This window comes from Oikopleura dioica, chromosome PAR (genome assembly GCF_907165135.1).
Source record: "Oikopleura dioica chromosome PAR, OKI2018_I68_1.0, whole genome shotgun sequence".
Lineage (NCBI taxonomy): Eukaryota > Metazoa > Chordata > Appendicularia > Copelata > Oikopleuridae > Oikopleura > Oikopleura dioica.
The window spans coordinates 10,241,477-10,261,806 of NC_137293.1; the positions used below are offsets into that span (position 1 = coordinate 10,241,477).

Here is a 20,330-nt window from a genome sequence, read left to right on the forward strand (position 1 = left end):
GTACCGATAAGCTTCCAGGATGTCGGAACCCGGCTCGCTGATAAGGATTCCCTCTCCACCGGAATGCGCCATGTTCGGCCTCTTGTTGCGAACCCTACACGAGCCTCTTGTCCAGCTGATATGCGCCCTTTTCCGTTTGAAACAAAAGTCTAAATATTGCCCCGATTTTCCTGCTGTAAATAAAATATTGTCGTTCTCAGCTTTATTCTGCCCAGGAAGTGAATAATGGAAAGAAACAAACTTGGAAAGTCCGGTTCGGCTCTTCCTCTCCCGGTGCCGTAGCTAAACAGCGCAATTATTCTCCCCTTTGATGCGAGCGGAAGCGACCCTTTTTGCGCTACCGAGACGCAGCCAAAACCGGAAATTGTCGCGGCCCAATCTCGGTATTTTACCTTTTTCTTCTCCAGCGAAGGCTTTTTGATAAGTACTAATCTAAAAGAACCCAATATGAATTAAATTACAATAAGTTCTTTCGTTAGGAAACTTATAAGTTATAACTTATAGTAGGTAGTTTCCGTCAATGTTAATAGACATCAACTGAGTTGATAGAGCGATCATCATATAAATTGATAGAGCGAAGAAATAGGGGTGGATTCAAAAGGAAGAAGTGAGAACTCCGGAAGGCCCGTTGCGATTTGCGCCTCGCTTTATAGCTACCGCGGCGGAAATTTGCTGACTTTTTTTGGCTTCTTCATATTTCCCTGCTCTTCGTGCCCTTTGTAGTAACGAATCGCTTCTCGGTGGGATTTCTTCTTCTGGCGTCGAGAGGAAGTAGGTTCGGAAGTGAGCTGCTTCCTAGTCAGCAGCACCGCGATTGAGTTATTTGGCTTCCAGAGTGTAAAAACCGAAGCCAGGAAATGGGGTAGAAGCGATTTCCTTTCCGACGGGTGTTACCCGCCGGTCGGGCAAAGGCAGTTCCGAGAGAATGGAGGGAACGGGATTTCCAGTTCTCAACTAGTGCCAGTGCCTGATCCACAAGGGGTTAAAGCACACTTCAAGACTCAACAAGCAGAAATAGATTTGACTGCATTGTGATTTTGAGGATTTTTCATCACTCTTTTTTTACTATCATTTTTATGCTACCAAACTTATAATAGATTTTTCTTTGTCGAATAAATAATAATCTTTATTTATTAAAATTCAAAAATAAGCCGGATAATTCGGATCACCTCTCCGGAAATCAATTCCTTTTCAGGAAATACGAACCAGCGCATGATTTTCATATGAGGCAGTAGTCATGAATGGCAGGGTGTCTTATTCGGATTTTTACTTCCGGGATGATTGAGACCCAGACTGTCCCGGATTAATCAAAAATTCAAACTGTACAGCCGGAGTCGATATTTAGTCTATATTTAGAATGAAAACGGAGGTGCAAAGATCCAAGTCCGGTCGATTCACTGAAGGGATCCATCCTCGGGGTTGCCGCAGTCACGGTGGCGCCCGTTCGCGCTCTAGCCCAGCGCTGGCCCCTAACGCGCAGGAGAGCTCCAGCACATCGTTCGCGCCAGCCGGATAAACCACCAACACACTCACAAAGCTTCATTCACAAAAAGTAAAAAGTTAAACAAATACATCTGCATATTTTCCATCGACAGAGATTGACCTCTTGACAAGAAGGAAAAAAGAGATTTAGGAAGAAAAGAAGCGACCAGACGGTTCGTCGCGCCGGATAGGAGCCGGAAAATTTCACGCTGAAGAAAGAAGATGGAAGTGATCAAGATCGAGACGCCAGGGGCTGATGCTACTAAGACAAACCCTTTGGCCACCTTCGAAGCTAGCCAGCTGATCCCAACTGTGATGCCAGTCGCAGCGCCATGTTCTACCCCGTCGCCACCATCGCCGAAGCCTGCACCCGCTGTTTCCGCCGCATCAATCCCGTCGTACGAAGCAAAAGGTAATTAAAACTAACAACGGTAATTTCTGGAGCTCTTCTCCAGCGGAAGAGGTCTTGGAATCAGCACAATGCCACTCTGCGGGGCCCTTCATTTTTGCGAAAAACAAAAACGCCGCCGCCGCGACACGGAAGTCCGCTCGTCGACAGTAAAAACTTGTCAACGAGGCGATTTCCGGGACGTTGAATAGACCAGTTCCGTCGGACACGCAACGGCAGTGCTCGGGACAGAGCTTGCTTTGTGAGGTCTGTTGCTTGTGGCCAGATAGCGGAGTTTTCTCAAGTGTTTTTTTTCATTTCAATTTTATCATTTGATGATTCGTCAATCAAGATTATTTTAAGAATATTAAAGATTTTTCCATTTATTAATTTTTCTACTTGTACTATCTATCTGGTCAAAAGGTGAATTTGACAAAGAATTAACAATAAAATAAGGGTATCCTAATCTTATTTTAGTTCTTTCTGCAGAATAGCATGAATAATGTCGGATTTTTATTTGTCTTCGAGAGTAACACGTGATAGGGGTTATAGTTGCCGGGGAGCTGCTTTTGATAGATTCCGGAACTGGGCTGATTCCCATTGTCAGCCGGCTTGTATCCGGGGTGAAGCTCTCGCGGATGGAGTGAATATTTATGCGCCTTTCCGGGATGTTGAATAATCTATCGAGTCCACGACTACTCTCATGTCTCGCCCTGCATCTTTTATGCCTTCCCTATCTTTTCAGATGTAATCATGGAATCAGAATGCAAACAAAGTCGGATTTCCGAGTTGCATTTTTCACAAGCTTCCAGGCTGAATTTGAAAGTTGAATTGATAACGAAGGTGTACGCTAATCGGAAGACTTTAATAAGCGATTATGGTCGGAGTCAGCTGATCGGGGCTGGACTTGAAAATTTGTCCCGATCAGCTGGAGATTAGTTTATTGGAATTTCTCCAATTCTTTCGAAAAGGACTGAATACGTCCGCTCGTCGGTGGTGCTGGCTGACATTATCCGCCGCGCCAATCTGATTAAAGTTATCTTTCGCGCAGCATCCGCTATTAACTTATCAGTAGTACGGATATCCGGCAATACATACCTCCCGGTAGCAGCGGCAGCCGCACTACCGGCCGAAGGACTCAAGCTTCTATCCTTCGGATTGTTGTCTTTTTTTTAAGAAATTTAAGTTGATATTACACATTTATGCATTAATCGAACCCATGACTGAGCCTATTTGAATTGTCATATTTTTATCGGATTAAAATGTGCAATTCTTTCACAACCTTATTCAAAGTAGCTCCGCTAGGAAGTTCAACATGTCATGCGGCAGTAGACGATGATCCGGTGTGCGCTGAGAATATTCCGGAATTTTATCCTCCACCGGGTCTATTTTTAGGGAGCATAATTGAATCTCCGATAGATATGGATTTCACGGAAATACTTCCTGTTTCAATTTTTCACCCAAAAAAAAGGAGATTGACTTTTTATAGTTCCTCGAAAAGCTCCTCCGCTCTCGCACTTTTATTTTCGCAAATTACCATTTCCGAAAAGCACTTCCTCTGACGTCTCAAAAAGTCAAATTTCTCCGGATCTGGGCTCGTAAAGTGTCAAAATATAATTTATCAATTTCGCGTGGCAGACTCACACTAAACGTCAGAACACCTAACTGGGAAAGAAGGGTGCCCGGATGGCCCCTTCCGGCGCTGGTTTGCTCGATTCCGGGTGGAGGAGACAAATTATGACCGGAAGGGACGGCTTTTATTGCGGGCTGCGTTTATGCAACGCCACAAATATATTCCGGCTCCATTTCCGGGCCCTGCCTGAGTACATCCAGATCTAATCATCCTTCTGACTAAACTTCCGGCGGCGACGCTAATCGACTGGGATTCATCACTACATCGTACCAGAAACTCACCGGAAATCTCATACGGTAAACATGTTATCATTTTTGCTCGATTCAGAAAGCAACATCAGTCCCTGTTTTTATTTGAGAATGACCTTGAGCCTTTTCAATCGAGGACCAAAGGCTTCGAAAGACAGGGGTCATTAGTTCAGGATGGATGGGTGTGGAGGTTTCGCTCAATCAGCAACGGAAGTGGCTGACTCCAAAAGGACCTTACCGCCTTCGAGAGGCCACTTGTCCTGCTCACGTGACTGCCCATGGAGAGGTGTTAAAGACAACTTCCGGGAGGCGTGATTAAAACGTGTTCAGCTTTCGCTAAGAGATATCTCGGAAATCCGCTGGCCACTCCGATAGCCGAGGCCTAAGCCATCCCCGAAAGGTGCTTGAGCGCAAGCCAAAATCTCGGTCGAAAACACCTTGACCAGGAAATGGAAAAATTAGATAAAAAGGGGCGCAATTAAGCGGCTTTATCAGCCCGCTGCGTGTTGCGGGTGGGTTAACCTGCTGCTGCGATGCGCCTTTTGAACAATTCAATCTGCGCGAGCTTAGTTCTGACGGAAATCCGTGTCTTACCGTACGAGTTTCCGAGAAAGGGATTTGTTATCGACGGAAGCGCAACCGGTAACTCCGTACAAGAGCTTTTTCTGTGTCATCAGACACCTTTTCTCACGCGCCAACCTATTGAATAAAGACAGGAACAGCACTTCCCTTTTCAAAGTTAAACAAGTAGTCTTTGTTAAAGTCAGGATTTACTACTTCCACAGGGGGTAGTTTATTTTCCAAGGCAGGATATGGAACAGACCCTGGGCGGATGAAACATGGCCTTGATGTTTTAACTTCAAAATACAGTTTTAAGGATAAAAACCTTACTGTCAGTTATTTTTTTTTGTTTTACGTGTGACTTGGAACAATGCTGGGGAGTCTGTGATTACGCTCGAGCTTTTTTTTCGAATCCATCATCAGAGCTCCCTTTCATTTTTTTCCAGTCAGCCAAATTTCGCCGGTGCTCGTTTGATGTACGTCGCCCCGGTCTAAATTATTCAAACCTTCTTCCTCCGGATGCGCGCCGTTGGCATTGACCATGAGCTGCGGCCCTTTTGATCAAGCAAAAAAAGATTGGTCCGGTTTTCATAAAGCTTTCCCCGTTGTCGAGGATTTTCGCTAATCTTTATGGTTCTTGAGCCGACTTCCGTGAGGAAATCGGCTTATTTACTCGCCGCTGCGATAAGAAATTTGGAGGATTCGCACAAACACCTTCAACATTTTTTCTCTGGTGGTGCTTGAGCGATAGGTAGATAAAATCAGCGGCACCGGAAGGAAACTAAATTCCGCTAATACACCCTCCAGCTACAGGGGGTGTTTTCTTCGCAGAGGTGTAAGTCTCCCGCTGAGTAACTGATAAGGTTTAGGGCTGATTATGGGTTTAGTATTTGCAGGGCTCGTTGATGTTTTGTAAATCAAAGTCATTTTTTACTGATTACTGATTACTGGGTTTGCTACTGATAAAAAATTCATAGTACCGGCGTCAGAGAGGATTTATATCCTGCCGAGATTGGATGATAACGCCGTGCTCTGAGGATACTAGTGATCTGAAGAAGCAACCACATGGTGGTGCTGACGGTGCCACCGGGCGCCCGCGATAACGCCCGTCCGAGTTCCGGTGTTGACTTCCTGCCACTTGTCACTTGTTAATACCCGACGTCCCTCGTTATCGCAAAGGTGCTAGGGTGGCTTCACTCGCGAAGCCTTTCACTTCCTTCCGCCGTCAGATTTTATCTCGAAATTAGGCTGAATTTCAACTTCGCGCAACTTTAAATATTTCTAACTCGGAGGAGCATTATCTTTTCGCTAAACGACAGCAATTTATAAATCGCCAAAAAACACATTCCCGGGGAAAATACAGGCTTCCAAAATTACTGTTTTGAGGATGAGGGAACGTACTAAAACTCACACGAAAAACATCCTGGTGAAAATTGGTGGGGCGGAGGTGGTGGTGCTCGTCGGCACTGATCTGAATCTCGCACCTGTTGCGGAAGTAGAGGAAGGAAGTGACCCGCCAATCCTTCTATTAGTTTAGGGCAGCGACTATCTCCGGCGGTGGGTAGTGCCAGCACCACCACGACGGTTTTTATCTCACCCGGGATTCCCGTGTCAAAGTCCTTCCGCTTGAGGCACTAATTCCGCCCAGAATCGCTCCGGATGAAGCGCCGAGCTCATTATGCTGATAACTTTTCTAAACTGCTATTCAAGCTTCTTATCAATGTCCGGTAGATAGAATCATAATTATAGTCTTTTGGGCCCTCAGAATTGTGCTTATTCTTTCCTCTTCACTTCCACCTAACTTACATTTTACAGCAACATAAATATAATTTTCAGGTTTCGATGTGAATATCACGCTCTGGCAATTTCTCCTCGAGCTTCTCATGGATTCAAACTCGAAGCATCTTATCTCTTGGACTTCAACGGATGGAGAGTTCAAACTGCACAGGTCTGAGGAAGTTGCTCGACTCTGGGGATTGAGGAAAAACAAGACGAATATGAACTACGACAAGCTCAGCCGGGCGTTACGCTACTACTACGACAAAAACATAATCCAGAAAGTCAACGGCCAAAAATTTGTCTACCGTTTTGTCCAATTTCCGGATAACTTCAATATGGCTGACATTGAGCTAGGCGATCATGCGAGTGTGACTCCGAGAATCAGCCCCAGCATTTCTCCTCGAACAACTCCGGTTTCGACAACAACTACGACATCATCCACGACGAAGCGACCTCGACCAACTTTTTCGCCAAGCTCTGCTTCGTCCGTTAGCCCAACCAGTTCCGGCACTGGTTCATCGACTAAAGAGCCGAGTTCGCAGATGGAAGCAATGGTTAGCCACCATCAGAGCATCCTTCGCCAGTACAATGAGCTTCTGCACAGCTATCAACTACAGTGTTTGATTCACCAAGCATCTGTCGAATACCTGACCAAACAAAATCAAGCTACGACTACTCCTCCTGTCTCCTTGCCAGCATTTCCGAAGTTGCCACTTGATGGAACACCATCTCCACTTGATTGGCTTCCTGCAGTTGACCCATCGCTTGCCCTCCCTCCACCACCAAGTATGATCGAAGCAGTTGTTCCCACAAACACAAGCTCCACTCCTGCAGCAAGCGGCAACAAACGAAAAAGAAGTTCCGACAGCGATCAACCATTGGACTTATCGAAGCCCAAAGTAGCGAAGACAACGTCATGATTATTTCTTATCCCTTCTTACACGTTATTTTTCTTTGTTCAACTCTCTTCAAGTTTGTGTTAATATTATAAAAAGCAATAAAATTCAATAAAAATATCTCTATCTTTTCCACAAATATAAAGAATGGCATATAAATAGAATTAATTACTAATAACGTAGCTTCCGAGTGAGACTGCTTTGAGGAAGTTCACCGGAACTTACGCAGGCGTTTGAAGTATTGAGTGAGCGAGAGGAAGTGACTATGGCGTAGTCGGCGAATTCCCAGTTAGCGAGGATATCCGTCTGATCTCCCTGACTTTCCGTCGTCGGGTGCTCTTCTGATGACCTGGGAACCATGATCTCCGTCGCGGATCTCAGACGGTAGTGGATTAATTATATCTCCGGTTTTTATCTCCGGTTTATTGAAATGAATTAGTGGAGGAAACGAGTTCGTTATTGAATATCAGCATGAAAATGTCTCATATTAAATGTAGGTCAATTATCATTTTTTTGATACCAGAGAGTAACTACATCTTAACTGCTAAAGATAGTGTTTAGATATTAAAATAAAATCCGTATGAATACATAGAGGAGTCATCTGTCGAAAATTTTTTTCTCTACCAAGACATCATATATTTGACGTTATAAAGAAGGCTTCATGTGAACAAAAATATCAGCGAATTCTTCTGGCAGTCCTTCGTGAGGATTGTTCTTAAAATTCTTCCAAGAGAATTTAGGGAGACCATGCGAAAGAGTCGGACCGGAAAGTGCCCATGACTCCATAGAAAGAGCTTTTTCATATGTTGTGGCCTTCGTATCGTAGCATCCGCTCGGCGATGGCTCGGAAGCCAAATCACCTCGAGAGCAAATTGCTTTCCAAGGATCACCGTTCGCAAACTCGTCGTTGAGGTAATCATTATACCGTAGAATATCTTGGAACTCTTGGAACTTATTAACGTTGCCAGCATCTCGTCGGAAAATTTTAGCACGAGGAGCGAGCTAAAAAAATATTTTCAACAGAAGAGTTTTTATGAAATAACCTCGTAAGATTTTTCTGGGCCGAATTGAGCCGCAGCAGCTGCATTGCCAGAGATATTGTAAATCTCAGGGTAGAAAGGAACATTGTAGCTTGGCCAGTAACCGCCCATTCGAAGATAGTCGGTTTGATCTCCGGCTCCAACGTGGCCAGGCATCTGCTCAATTACCCAGAGAAGATCGTCAGCGAGAGGCTCGTTGGGTTTGAAAAGATTGTTGTTGATGATCATGTACTGGTTGTTGTATGTTCCAGAGTTGTATCGCATTGAGTAATCAGCCCATTCTTTGCCCGATGTAGCCATGTGGTTGGCGACGCGAACTCGCTGCCAAGAGAGAAGACTCTCTGGTGTAACAAGATCATAAAGAGAAGAGTTCAGACAGTTGATCGTCGTCTGAAGCATGACAAGTCCAGAGGATAAAACATAGAAGTCATCCAAAGACTCCAAGTATCCAGCATAGCTGCTAAAGCTCATCGATGTTGCGGCAATAGAAGGTTCATTCGTGTCGAATGTGTAGTGCTTGAAGATTCTGTTAGTTGCAGAATAAGTGAACCAAGAAGAGTGTCCCATGAACATGTCCTCGAAGCCAGGTGTAACGCGAACGAGAGCAGAACAGTGGCCAGATTTTTGCTCCAAGCGGGTGAGCTGCTCCTCCGTCATGTCGTTCAAGTCCGGCCTACTCTTCGGAAACAGAGCTCGTTCGAGATCGATGAGATCGCCGATTCCGTTCAGCATCGTGACATCCCAGCGAGTAATGGTTGGGTCGACTAATTGAACTCCCGCGTGGAGACCCTCGAACTGTTGCATGACATTCGCCACATTCAGCCAGTACGGATCCTTCATGTTATATTCTGATGTATTTCGAGCCCAGGCAGCTTGATCTTCAAAGAATTTCTGGAGAACCGGGAGTTTTTCTTCACTGAAGTTCCAATACGCTTCCATATTTCGAGCATTTTGCTTGATACGCTCTGCAGTGAAGTACCCCTCTAAAAGACCCGCGGCCCAAAAGACGGTTGATGGAAATTCGCCGGCTTTCGTGGAGTGAGCATGGATGTTCAAGACACCCTTGTAGGGTTAAAATCGTTTTAGAAATAAAGATGTCTTTCTATGTAAAAGTCTTTAACCCTTTCCCATCCGGTTGTATTGAGAGTATCATCATAAGTCCCATAAGCAATAGCAGTTTTGTCCAAAACTCCGCTTTTGACCGTCAATCCATCGACAGTTTGCACGACTGATGCGCAGTTATCGCAGTCGCTGAATTCTGGGTAAGAAGAAAAGTCCGTTTTCTCTTGAAATTTTAGCTTCGCTGCCTGTAAGCAGCCCAGTAAAAGGGTGAACGTCCTCATTTCTCAAATAGACTTCTTGACTGAAATTAAAAAAGTTGAACTGTTTTGGTGGGAACTAGACAGCTGAAGTAGCAATTTTCGTTTGTTATGTCTACTCTGCTCTATTTTGAATTTTTCTCGTATATCATAATATGATCGTTAAAAGTTACTGATAAAATCGCCAGAATTTTCTATCAACTATCAACGCGCAACGATTGGTGAGCAAATAACCGCGCCATATTCGAAACCGCGGTTCACTAGGGTTCGAAATTCGAATTTAAAATCATAAAATGTGACGATGTTAGGCCTTGCATCCGGAAAATTGTGTTCTACATTGACTGGATCAGATAAGGTGCATCATACTAAATCACCCACATCTGGCAAGTTTGATACCCCGCTGCGGTGCCACTTGATGATGCTCAAGCTAACGGGAGCTATAAAATCTCGCTTTTTGGACGTCATAGTAAGAAAAAACCTAATTCCTTATCCAAAGATAAGAAATAATAGAACTTTTATTAAGAAAATCATGGAGAAAAACTCTATTCTTGGCAGCTTTCTTTCTGTCGATCATGTGAACAAGCAAGGCAAAAAATCCTCGATCAGACGGAGAATGTCCCTCAAAGGAATAAAGAAGATCTTCAAGAAAAAGACTGGACCTCCAAAAGTGGAAATTCGACGAGCATTTCGGCGCCGATCGTCCATGAGATCCATCGAGTTCTGGGAAGAATCCATCATAGCTTAAATCTCTTCCATGTTTCGATAGATTTTCTAGAGCTATTTACAAGTTGACAGTAATTTTGAATAAAAACTTGATTCATTTCAATGAGAGTTTTCCTTCTTTTCATTGCGGCTGTTCTGGCTGAAACCACCTCCACCTCAGATGCTCCCAATGCGAATGAGATTCTCGTAAGTTTCTTCTTTTATAATTCTTACGAGTCAATATTTCCCAGGCGATGCAATTGAAGTTCGAATATGTCACACGATTCTGGGACCGCGTCTGGCAATGCCTCGCACCACTGATAATTTTGGCGCTTTTGAACTTCATCAAGAAGAGTCTTTAGACAACCAAAAATGCATATTTCTTTCTATCTAATAAATGATTTTTTTCATGGCTTTATTGTTTAGTAAAATTTATTTGCAGGGAACATGATATTTTTGAGCTGTACAGTTAGTTACAATTAATTGTTTAAACTTTATAGTTTTGGGATGTAGCTGTGAGGATTTCCCTCTTGACTGACAACGACAGTTCCGCCGTTTTCTTGGCAAATTCCTTGCTTTTTGATTTTGTAAGTGAAGACGTTGTCTGCAGCTTCATCTCTATTGGTAAAATCTCAATGAGTATCTAATTAATTAGAAAGCAGACTTACCTTTCTTCGCAACAGTCGGTTCCTGCAGGATTGTATGGGATTCTATTCGGATAGATTCCGCAGCATTTATCTCTCGGGAGGGCGTCGTGCTTCATTCCGGTGTCGTCTTTGAGAGTAAGAGGGCAAACGTAATCTCCACCACCGTTGGCAGTTCGATACTCTTCATTGATGCAGTACGCTTTGCCGCCTTTGTCTTCAGAACCATTCTGAAAGTCATCATAAATATGGTTAATCGACTAAATATTCTTACGTCGCATTGATCCTGGTTAAACTTGATTGCCTCAGCGAAGGCAGCATCGCATCGGCAAGCATTCTCGCCGTCACTTTTTGCATTATCCGCGCATTCGATGACTCTGTTTCCTTCAGCATCAGTCTTGAACACGGCTTGGTAGGAGATTTCATGGTAAGTGCTTCCGTAGTCATTTTTAATGCAGTTGTAGCATCTGAAATGAATAAAGATGAAGGTTAAATAAATTTTCTTACTGGTATAAGCGTGTGCAAGCTCTATCGTTCCAGTCGACATTTCCGGAACCAGCCGAGAAGGCTGTGATTTTATGAGCGCCGTTTCTCCAGCAGTAGCAGCCATAGTTTGTGTATTTTTTCTCAATATCTGCAAGTGTTGCTTCCATGTTTTGTGTTGATGGATCGACGTTGTCTGCTCCTTCCCCTTGCAAGTAAGCGATCATCGCTGCAATTGCTGAAAAATCCGATCTCTCGGACTGTCGACGATGTCGACCAGCAGCGATGTATTTGTCGACCCATTCGCCCGAAACGCTCCTCGTGATTTCTGGACCTTTGAATGATGCTGAAACACAGGCGAGAAGAGATAGGGAAATTTTCTAAAAATCTATGGTCAGTTTAAAGTATTTTTCAATTAATTCTTACCATCTTTTAGTTTCTTCTCAGTTAAACTTTTCGAGTTATCTTGGTTTCACGCTCCAACATCGCGCTTATAAACTGGGATGCGCTACATGTGTCGCCCGGAATTGCGCCACCGTACTCGACTGATAAGATAAAGGAAAACGTGCAAGGGTGCTGATATCACTATATTATAGAATTAAGGGGAAAGGATTAGAGTAAGATTAAAGTTCGACGGTTTAGACAACAAACTTTCACAACGAGTTTTTAAAATACAGTTACCTCCGACAGTTACGCCCTTGTACTAGTGTTACAAGAGTCTTGTTTTTGAAACTGTCGAAGCTTCTTTTCCTTGGGTGTTTTGAGGAGTTCCCTCTCGTACGAGTAGTTTATCTATTTACGAAGTGATCTTAAATGTCAAATCAGAAGAAATCTCTATTTGAAACTTTTATATTCTATTTGCTTTGGTAACAAGTAAGCTCTTCTGCTTGGAATTTAAAGGACACGTGCGAAACATTCTGACAAAAAAAAAGAGAACTTTTTCAATATGGGTAGTCGGCTGCGGCTGATATGGGATATTTTCATCGCAGCAGCGATTGTTGGAATTACTTCTTATATCATCTACGATGCTATTGCAGATAATGAAGAGAAAACTACGACAACGGCAATGCCTACAACAACGACTCTTTCAGATAGTGACTATGCAGATTCAATAAAAGTCTGCACAAATCCGCATGAAAAACTGGAGCATCCAGAGAAATATCCCGAAAGTCCGCTGGATGAATACGTTTGGAGAGATGGTTAGATTTTTCAAAAATTTCTACTGAATTTATGTTTTAAGACGGAGCGTTCAATTTTGAGGTCATGTCAAATGAGGTTGTTTCCACCGCGAACGGTGACATGCAGGTCATAAAAGCCAATTTTACATCTCAACTTTGGCTTCCTGATGAAGACTGGCATCTAGAAGCTACTGGGAATAAGTATTGGATCCACTGGCTTACAATTTTTGTCCCACTTCCTGATCATAAGTATTATGATGAGCGACTTGTCAACACAGCTGCTTTACTCGTCGAAGGTGGGAGCAATAAAAAGGGAGAAACAGGTCCACCAGACGGCACCACCCTCGGGACATTTCTAGGCAAGCGATTCGGTAGGTCACTGAAGCAGTACTAAACTATTAAACTTTTCTTCATAGCGTCGTTTTCTGGAGCTGTCAGCATATCTTTGGAGCAAATACCAAATGGGCGTATGCGTTTCAAGGACTGGAATAACGGCAATTCTGGTCTGGGTGGGGACGATCTAATTGGGTACACATGGAGACGATTTTTGGAGACAGGCGGAACTGAGCACGAGAGGCTTCTTTTGATGCCGATGGCCAAGGCCGCTGTCCTGGCCTTCAACGCCACTTCAGACATTCTCCAACAAGAGCAATGCGGTCGAATTGGATCAAAACATCCTTGCAGAAAAGCTCCACTCGAAAAGTACATGCCATGGGGCTACTCAAAGCGAGGATGGACGGCGTGGCTCACTGCTGCTGTAGATTACAAGCGTGTCGCTGCGGTCAATCCTATCGTGTTGAGCTTTCTGAATATGATTCCCAATTTTCATCATTACTGGCGTGCATTCGGCGGCTGGAGCTTCGCCATGGCTCCATATTATAAGCAAAATATTACGAAAACGTTGGACGACCCGCTTAACATTGAAGCGGCAAAGATTCTCGACCCATACACGTTTAAGGGGGTGGTGGTCGAGAATTAAGATTTTTTAAACCATGATTGAGAAAAAACCGAAAGGGACAAGAAAATTTATATTTTCTAGGGTTAAAGATCAACGTTGAAAGAATGTGGGCGCGTGGAGAAAAAAAAAATTTTTTTTTTGAAAAAGCTGATAAAAATTTTATGAAAGTGGACCCTACTTCAATCCAAGATTACGGGCAAAATAACTTTTTTTTCAAAGATCAAACCTCATATGATGATAGAATAGACCCTTACGGATGTGGGCGCGTGGAGATTATTTAGTGTATCGCTGTAGAAAAAAAGTTCGTAATTGAATCGAAAATGCTGGGAGCCTGAAAAATCGTCATTTTCATTCATTTTAAAATGAAATTTTCGAAAACATAACAGTAATCGTATTTTTTTTAGATTTTTATAATTAAAATATGATCCAGAAATATAATCTTGCAGGAAAAAATCAATTTTTAAGTGGTTTTAGTGCGAAAAACGCGTTTTAGAATTTCCGAAAATGGCATTTTCATAGCATAAAATCGTAAATTTTCTTAAATAAAGTTGGTTTAATAAAAAAAAGCTAGAGACCAAAAATACTCCTTTTTTATCAAGGAATCTGAAAATAATAATAGAATTTTAAAAAGTCGAAAAAAATTTTCTCGACCACCACCCCCTTAAAGACAGGCTTATCATGCCTAAGCTTGTAATCTCAGCCGCGGGAGACGAGTTTTTTATGGCTGACGATACCCACTATTGGCTCAAAGATATGAAAGGGCCAACATACTTTCGACTTCTTCCAAACGCGGAACACGCAACTGTCCTTCACAGAAGAAATACAAAAGTTATGTATTTTACGATGCGTCAATTCTACCTGTCGTCAATGCTTGATCTGCCGATGCCAGGTGCGTAAACATCAACAAATAGCTAAAATGTCTTCGCACTATTAGACTACTGCACAACTCGCTACACACGAAATGATGGAAGGCGTGGTTTGCGAATCCAGACAAATGATGTTCTACGAGGCCTGGATGCGTTTATTGTCGACTCTCGGGATAAAAGTAGATTTAAAATCTTGACTTCGACTCTAGCTAAAATTTAGAACGCCGAGATTACCGTTTCATCCAGGTCAGAGAGGGAAGTTTCAAACCATTTGAACTTGAGCAAGACTTTCCCGGTTTCGAGGGTGTCTTTGACAATTACGACTATGAAGGTGGCAAGCAAATAACCCTGAAGAATACAAGCCACTATCAATTCGACAGAGACATTGCGGACCAAGAAGAATTCCTGGAATACTCCCTTACCATCAAGGTTATATGAGCTTCATTTTTCAAACTAAAACCAATTAGGCGAATGTATGGCAACACTATACGCCTCACCAGATTGAAAACTCCGACTACGAATACGACTATTTTATCGAAATGGATCCTGGAGAGCTTGGCTACAGAGCTTTCCTTTTGAATGCTCAGTTTCAGGTATGCACTTTCCTGATGATACCTTGGTTAATTTGTTTGTTTAGGGTTCTTTCGATGCTTATGGATGGTGGGAAACGACTTCCGAAGTCCAGTTCGCTGACATCGACCACGATCCCTTCGAAGACTGCGAAGGAATAAATTGCTACGGAACTCTTGTGTAATAAACTTTTATACGAGTCATTTTCGGTTCTCTGGAGATAGGATCGTTTGAGGTTATTACGTTATCAAAATTAAAGACAGAGAAAATTGATGATTTTGTTATTTATTAAAAATATCAGTGGGAATATAAGCATTGTCTGGAACTCTGAGACATGTGGGAAGGCAGTTAAATGGAATAAAAATACAGTAAAGGCAGTTGATGAACGAATGTTTTTTTTCGAACGGAGTTATTTTGGGCTAAGAGGCAATTTTGCGTGTGGCAGTTGAATTCCAACCTAAATTTTTCGTAAAATATGGAAAAAGAGTTTTTCTGACCTAATTTTTGGAGCGCCAGAAAAATGCTAGCCATTGATTTTATCGTCTTCGACGAAATCGAGCGCCACGGACTTTGTGATCGTGTTCACGTGTGACACTTTGTTTCGATAGGTGACGCCGTAGAACTTGTCTCCTGATTCGAGCAACTCGGGCCGGAAAGTCGTCGTGATGAATTGAGCGTCGTTTTTCATTTCATTCATCATTTCAGCGACCTGAAAAATAACCGTGAAAAACCTTATTGAATGAATTTAACCTACCGCTCTTCTATGAGCCGGATCGAGCGCCTGATCGATCTCGTCAAAGAGATAGAAAGGCACTGGATCACACTTTTGAATCGCGAAGATGAGAGTCAAAGCCACCATCGATTTTTGTCCTCCCGAGAGCTGCGACATTTCGCGCGTTTCCGCAGCCTGGCCGGAGAAAGAAACTTTGATCAGGATTCCTGAAAGCAGAATTTAAATGATCTTAGAACGGGGTTTATAAATTTACCTGAAAGAAGCTCGACTTTTGAGAATTTCGTCGGGTCTTTTCGGCTGTCTTCTTTCATTTCCAAATGCGCGCTTCCTTGAGGCACTAGCTGGAATTCTCATTAATAAAAGGAACAAATAGAAAAGTTCTACCTTTGAAAAGACAAGAGCAAAGTTCTTCGAGATTTCGTTGAAGCTTGTCTCAATCGCTTCGAACTTTTTTACGTCGAGGTAGTTTACCAACTCGTTGATCTTTTCTGACTCGCCGTCCAGCTCGTTCCGCCGTCTTTCAAGCCTAAAAAAGGGATTGAAAAACTTGAGAAAGTCCTTGAATTAAAAATACCTTGCACGTTCTTCAGAGAACGCCATGAACTGATCCAAGGCTTGTTTGTTCACATGGCCATAGTTTTTTAGCGCTTTTTGGGCATCTTCGAGTTTCTTGTACAGATTCTTGGTGCTTAAAATTTACTGCTAGTTGGAGGACAAAACAAGGGGGTTACCTTTGAGCGTTGTATTTCTCGATCAAATCGTTGGGCACAGAACCAAGGTCGATGATCTTCGTTTCCGCGTTTTTCTGAAAAGATTTTTCCTTTCTCAACCTATTAAAATCCCTTTCTTACCAATTTGTCGATGTAAATAGACTCCTTCGCCGCCATCGTATCAGCTTGCTTATCCGCGTCGAAAAGCTCTTGCGAAAAGTGGCTCTGTTGTCTAAGAGAAATTCAAGAATCTTTTTAGCAAAATCATATCCTTACCGTTTGAATTCTTCGACGACTTTGGACATATGATCTCGCTCGTGCTCGTGTTCGCGGATGCTCGTCAGAAGCTCGCTCTCTCGCTCGAGACATTGGGTAAGTTGGGCAGACACTCGCTCGTGCTAATAGAAATAGATAAGCGCGTTCCATTTCTAAAAAGATTCGATTTACCTTGTCAAGAGTTTCTGTCAAATCAGACCTTCGCTCGTCGCCTTCCATTGAGTTCATCCCCGCTTCGAGAAAAGCCTCTCTTTTCAGCAAATTATCTAAAGAGTTCTATTGAAACAACGTCAAGATATCGCCAAGGAGTACCTTTCAAAATGCCCTCGACGCGGGTCTTTTTCTTTTCGACATCGATTCGCTTTTGAGTCATTTCCTGGAAGTTCCGTGTCTTATCCTTGACAGCCTCAGTCAATCGTCGGAGCTCTTCTTGTTCTTGAGGGGTCAGTTGGGAGGCCATTTCAGTTCCAAGCTCCGACTCAAGGGCTTTTTTGTCGCTGCTGAGGGATTCGAGCTGCTGCATCAAGTGGTTGATTGATTCTTCTCGCGATTCAATGGACTAAAAATTGAGGTTTTTGGGTATTCTTTTGTTAATAAAGCATTACCTTGAGGTATTGAGTGTATTCCTCCCTTTTTTGAGTGAACATTCGCGAGCTTCTGTCAAACAGATCCTTGCACTTGCTCAACTCGGCGTCGTAGTTTTGAATTTCTCGCTGAATTTTATTCATTTGCTCGTCAAAATTCTGGAGATCTTGTCGATTCCGCTGGATCTCGTCTTCCAAAGCGTAGATCTGGTCCGAATGTTGCTTTTTCAAATGATGAAGTTCCAGTCGCGAGCGGGAAGTATCAATGTATCCGCCTGTCAACGCACCTCGTCGGGAAACTTGATCGCCGTCGAGTGTGATGCAATCGAAGCCCTTGTTCCTTGCGTACTTCGTCGCTACATCGATGTTTCGACAGATGAGGGTTTTGCCGAAAACGTATCGCATCGCAATTCGGAAGCGATCGCCAAATCGCAACTTGTCGATGAGCGGCAGAGCGTCTTTCGCATCTTGAGGATAGTTTTCTTCAGCGACCATGAGTCGATCGAGAGGAAGGAATGTCACTTCTCCAGAGAGCTTCATTCTGTTCATCTCGTCCAAATACGCAGTTCCGATGCTCGAATCAGTGACGATATGATTGAACAATCGACCGCCGGCGGTGACCTCAACGGCGGTGAAGAAGGCCTGTTACTGGGCTTGGAAAGCAGGCTCAGGGAAAATTTTTTTATAACAGAAGGGAGCGCAGAGGCTTTTCTAAATCGACGCCGCATAGCAGCTTCACCGAAATCACTATCTCGATCTTTTGAGTACATTATGCTGTAAAAATTATGACTAAAGCGCTTTGCAGCTTCGTTTTAAAAATAGCCGTAATAGGGCTTTTCTTTTGAGGCTCTTTCAGGGGTCTTATTTTAGTAACCTAAAGGTCTCTTAGCCCAGACCTGGTCAGTTTCAAAGCAGTCGATGAGCGAGCCAAGATATCCCTCGACCAGCCGTTGTTTTCCCTGTTGCTCGAATCGCGCTCGAACTCGCTTGAGCGCGTTGATTCCGTCCAAAGTCGAGCGTCCAATCATCCCCTGCAACTTGCTCTCCTTGTTGCGCATGTCGTCGGAGAGCTGAGTTTTGTCCGCTTGGAGTTTCGTTTGAATTCGCCAGTGTTCGTTCTGTTGATTCGCGATTTCGTCCTTTTTGCGCTTGATTTTGAGCAGCGCGTCGTTTTGTTCTTCCCACTTGGACTTGTGCGTTTCTCGCTCGCGGCGACACTGGGAAATTGCATTGTCGCGTTCTGAGTTTTCGCGGCGAAGGCGAGAAGTATCCTGAAAAGCTTCAAATTAGATAAACTGCGCTGCATAATATTAAATCTCTATGACTATGAGGACGAAAACTAAGATAGCAGTCAAGGCAAGTCCTAACCTCCTGTTCCCGGTTGAGATCATGCTCTCTGGCGGAAATCTGCGCTTCGAGTTGACTTATCTCCTGGCGAATCCAGCTGTCTCGACTCTGCTGATCCATGAATCGAGTATTGCGCCCCTGCTTCGCATACAACTCTTCCTTCTTTCTCTCGAGCCCCTGTTTTTCTCGGAAAAGGCCGTCTTCTAGCGCCTTGAGTCGTTGAAACTCAGGCGTCAATTGTTGATCCAGCTCGTGACGTTTTTCGCGAATCTTTATTTTTAACTCGCGGAGTTCTTCTTCGGCGTTTTTCGTTGTTTGGTTGTCTTCGTTGACTGACAATTTGAGCTCCTTGATTTCAAGCTCGTATTTCGTCTTCGAGCTGATGAGCTTCTCCTTCTCGCTGGAAGCTGATTCTTTCTCGTCCGTCGCTCTGGCGAGCTTGTGATCTACATCGGACAAGTTCTTCTTCGCCTCTTCAAGCTGTTTTCTCAGCGTCTCGCTCTTTTCTCGAATTTCGGTCTTTGCTTCGCGCTTTTGCTCGCGTTGATTCTTGAGCTTTTTGAGTTTTTGCTCGGCTTCGCGCTTTTGGTTTTCCAAAATGAGGTATTCGAACGCACGTTTTTCACGGTCGAATTTTTGGTACTCGGCTAGATCTTCTTTTTCTTGCTCCAAAGAGTCGAGTTTTTCGACGATTTGGGTGAGCAGCGTGTTAACCTGATTCGAGGGTTCTTTTTTGTCGATTTTTTTTTTGTTTTTTGAGAATAAAAAGGGCCAAAAAGAAGGGAAGCTTATTGAAATTTCTTCGAGAGAATCTGATATGTGAAACTGTTGTTCCCTGACATGGGTTTGATTTTTTCTGAAAACTGTTTCAAAAATTCTAGAGCCCGCTCCTTTGACCGATTATCATTTGTCTTCTTGATCAAATCCATCGATTCGGAGCGCTTATCATCATAAACCCTCGTTCCGGCGATTTCCTTCAACAGCTCGAGACGATCCTTTTCGCTTTGAGTCGCCATTTCGTTGATTTTACCCTGTTTGACGATGTAGTACGGGTTCGAGTGCGAGAAACCAGCGCTCTCGAGCATTTGGACGACATCTTTTTTGGTTACGTTTTTCTTGTCGATGAAGAATTGGTCCTTTTTTTGACCGACGACGCGGCGAAGAACCACTTCGTCCTATTTTTCGGCTCGAAAATAGTTGATTTCAGGTGATAATTTGTAAGAAATGTCATATTTAGTAAATAAATTTTGAGACGCTGCAAAAGGCGCTGCTTTATTTTTATTTTACTAGTTTTGAGCCGTTCCTTAGTCATCGGAAGTCGTCGATCAGTATTATCGAAGACGATTTCGACGTAAGCAGTGATAACTCGTGGTCCAGAGCCTTCATGAAGCAGGGCGACCCGCTGCTCGGTCCGAAGGTTCGAATATTCGTCCGAAAGAACAAACTGAATCGCCGAGAAAAAATTCGACTTCCCGGAGCCATTTCGACCGACGACAATGTTGTGTTGCGGACTAAAGTACGCGTTATTATTAAAAAAATATTTTTAATTGATTATTTATTCAACGAATATTTTTTTACCTGAAAACGTCGCAAACAGAATCACGGTAAGAGCGAAAGCCCTGAATCCGCACTTCTTTAATGTACATCTTATTTCTCTTTCGGCCTTTTTCCTCGTTTTTCCTTAAAAATCAGTTTTTCGCCGAGGAGAAGAATTTGGCTTTCGAAAGTAGCGTGGGAAAGTTTCCACCCCGCGGGAAAAATGCTCGACCAATCAGAGCGCGCGCCTAACTGAGGACCTCAATCTAGAAGAAATCAGGGAAGAATGAAAATTTTATTGAAAACACTAAGATTCAGGAAATACACGGATTTAGCGATATTTTCTCTTCTCATACTTTTCAATTGCTATTCTTTTGTTATGCAGACAATCTGACAC

At 43.3% G+C, this 20,330-nt stretch overlaps 5 protein-coding genes and 1 long non-coding RNA gene across 6 annotated transcripts; 3 read left to right on the forward strand and 3 right to left on the reverse strand.

Annotated features, from left to right (window-relative positions):
- Positions 1–1,516: 1,516 nt before the first annotated feature.
- Positions 1,517–7,081, forward strand: LOC145702722 (uncharacterized). The gene is made up of 2 exons (XM_081779984.1): positions 1,517–1,894; positions 6,149–7,081. Exons 1-2 carry the CDS (start codon positions 1,705–1,707, stop codon positions 7,009–7,011), a joined length of 1,053 nt encoding a protein of 350 aa, XP_081636110.1. The 5' UTR covers positions 1,517–1,704; the 3' UTR covers positions 7,012–7,081.
- A 361-nt stretch (positions 7,082–7,442) lies between these two features.
- On the reverse strand, positions 7,443–9,513 carry LOC145703857 (lysosomal leucine aminopeptidase-like). The gene is made up of 3 exons (XM_081781253.1): positions 9,149–9,513; positions 8,031–9,089; positions 7,443–7,989 (listed from the first exon to the last, which is right to left on the reverse strand). Exons 1-3 carry the CDS (start codon positions 9,368–9,370, stop codon positions 7,633–7,635), a joined length of 1,638 nt encoding a protein of 545 aa, XP_081637379.1. The 5' UTR covers positions 9,371–9,513; the 3' UTR covers positions 7,443–7,632.
- A 652-nt stretch (positions 9,514–10,165) lies between these two features.
- On the forward strand, positions 10,166–10,464 carry LOC145704405 (uncharacterized). Its single transcript, XR_014134455.1, has 2 exons — positions 10,166–10,255; positions 10,300–10,464. It is a non-coding gene; the product is annotated as an uncharacterized LOC145704405 (long non-coding RNA).
- A 3-nt stretch (positions 10,465–10,467) lies between these two features.
- LOC145704404 (uncharacterized) lies at positions 10,468–11,550 on the reverse strand. The gene is made up of 4 exons (XM_081781851.1): positions 11,200–11,550; positions 10,967–11,159; positions 10,717–10,922; positions 10,468–10,666 (listed from the first exon to the last, which is right to left on the reverse strand). The coding sequence occupies exons 1-4, from the start codon at positions 11,400–11,402 to the stop codon at positions 10,543–10,545; spliced, it is 726 nt and encodes a 241-aa protein (XP_081637977.1). The 5' UTR covers positions 11,403–11,550; the 3' UTR covers positions 10,468–10,542.
- A 538-nt stretch (positions 11,551–12,088) lies between these two features.
- Positions 12,089–14,947, forward strand: LOC145700992 (autocrine proliferation repressor protein A-like). Its single transcript, XM_081778218.1, has 8 exons — positions 12,089–12,374; positions 12,416–12,724; positions 12,770–13,306; positions 13,973–14,200; positions 14,246–14,356; positions 14,398–14,606; positions 14,645–14,770; positions 14,815–14,947. The coding sequence occupies exons 1-8, from the start codon at positions 12,122–12,124 to the stop codon at positions 14,929–14,931; spliced, it is 1,890 nt and encodes a 629-aa protein (XP_081634344.1). The 5' UTR covers positions 12,089–12,121; the 3' UTR covers positions 14,932–14,947.
- A 69-nt stretch (positions 14,948–15,016) lies between these two features.
- On the reverse strand, positions 15,017–20,138 carry LOC145700991 (structural maintenance of chromosomes protein 3-like). Its single transcript, XM_081778217.1, has 17 exons — positions 19,976–20,138; positions 19,699–19,908; positions 19,282–19,570; positions 18,419–19,111; positions 17,947–18,321; positions 17,072–17,692; positions 16,779–17,025; positions 16,638–16,732; positions 16,467–16,588; positions 16,332–16,422; positions 16,212–16,285; positions 16,055–16,168; positions 15,865–16,006; positions 15,734–15,821; positions 15,502–15,686; positions 15,245–15,456; positions 15,017–15,204 (listed from the first exon to the last, which is right to left on the reverse strand). The coding sequence occupies exons 1-16, from the start codon at positions 20,041–20,043 to the stop codon at positions 15,271–15,273; spliced, it is 3,600 nt and encodes a 1,199-aa protein (XP_081634343.1). The 5' UTR covers positions 20,044–20,138; the 3' UTR covers positions 15,017–15,204; positions 15,245–15,270.
- Between the last annotated feature and the right edge of the window lie 192 nt (positions 20,139–20,330).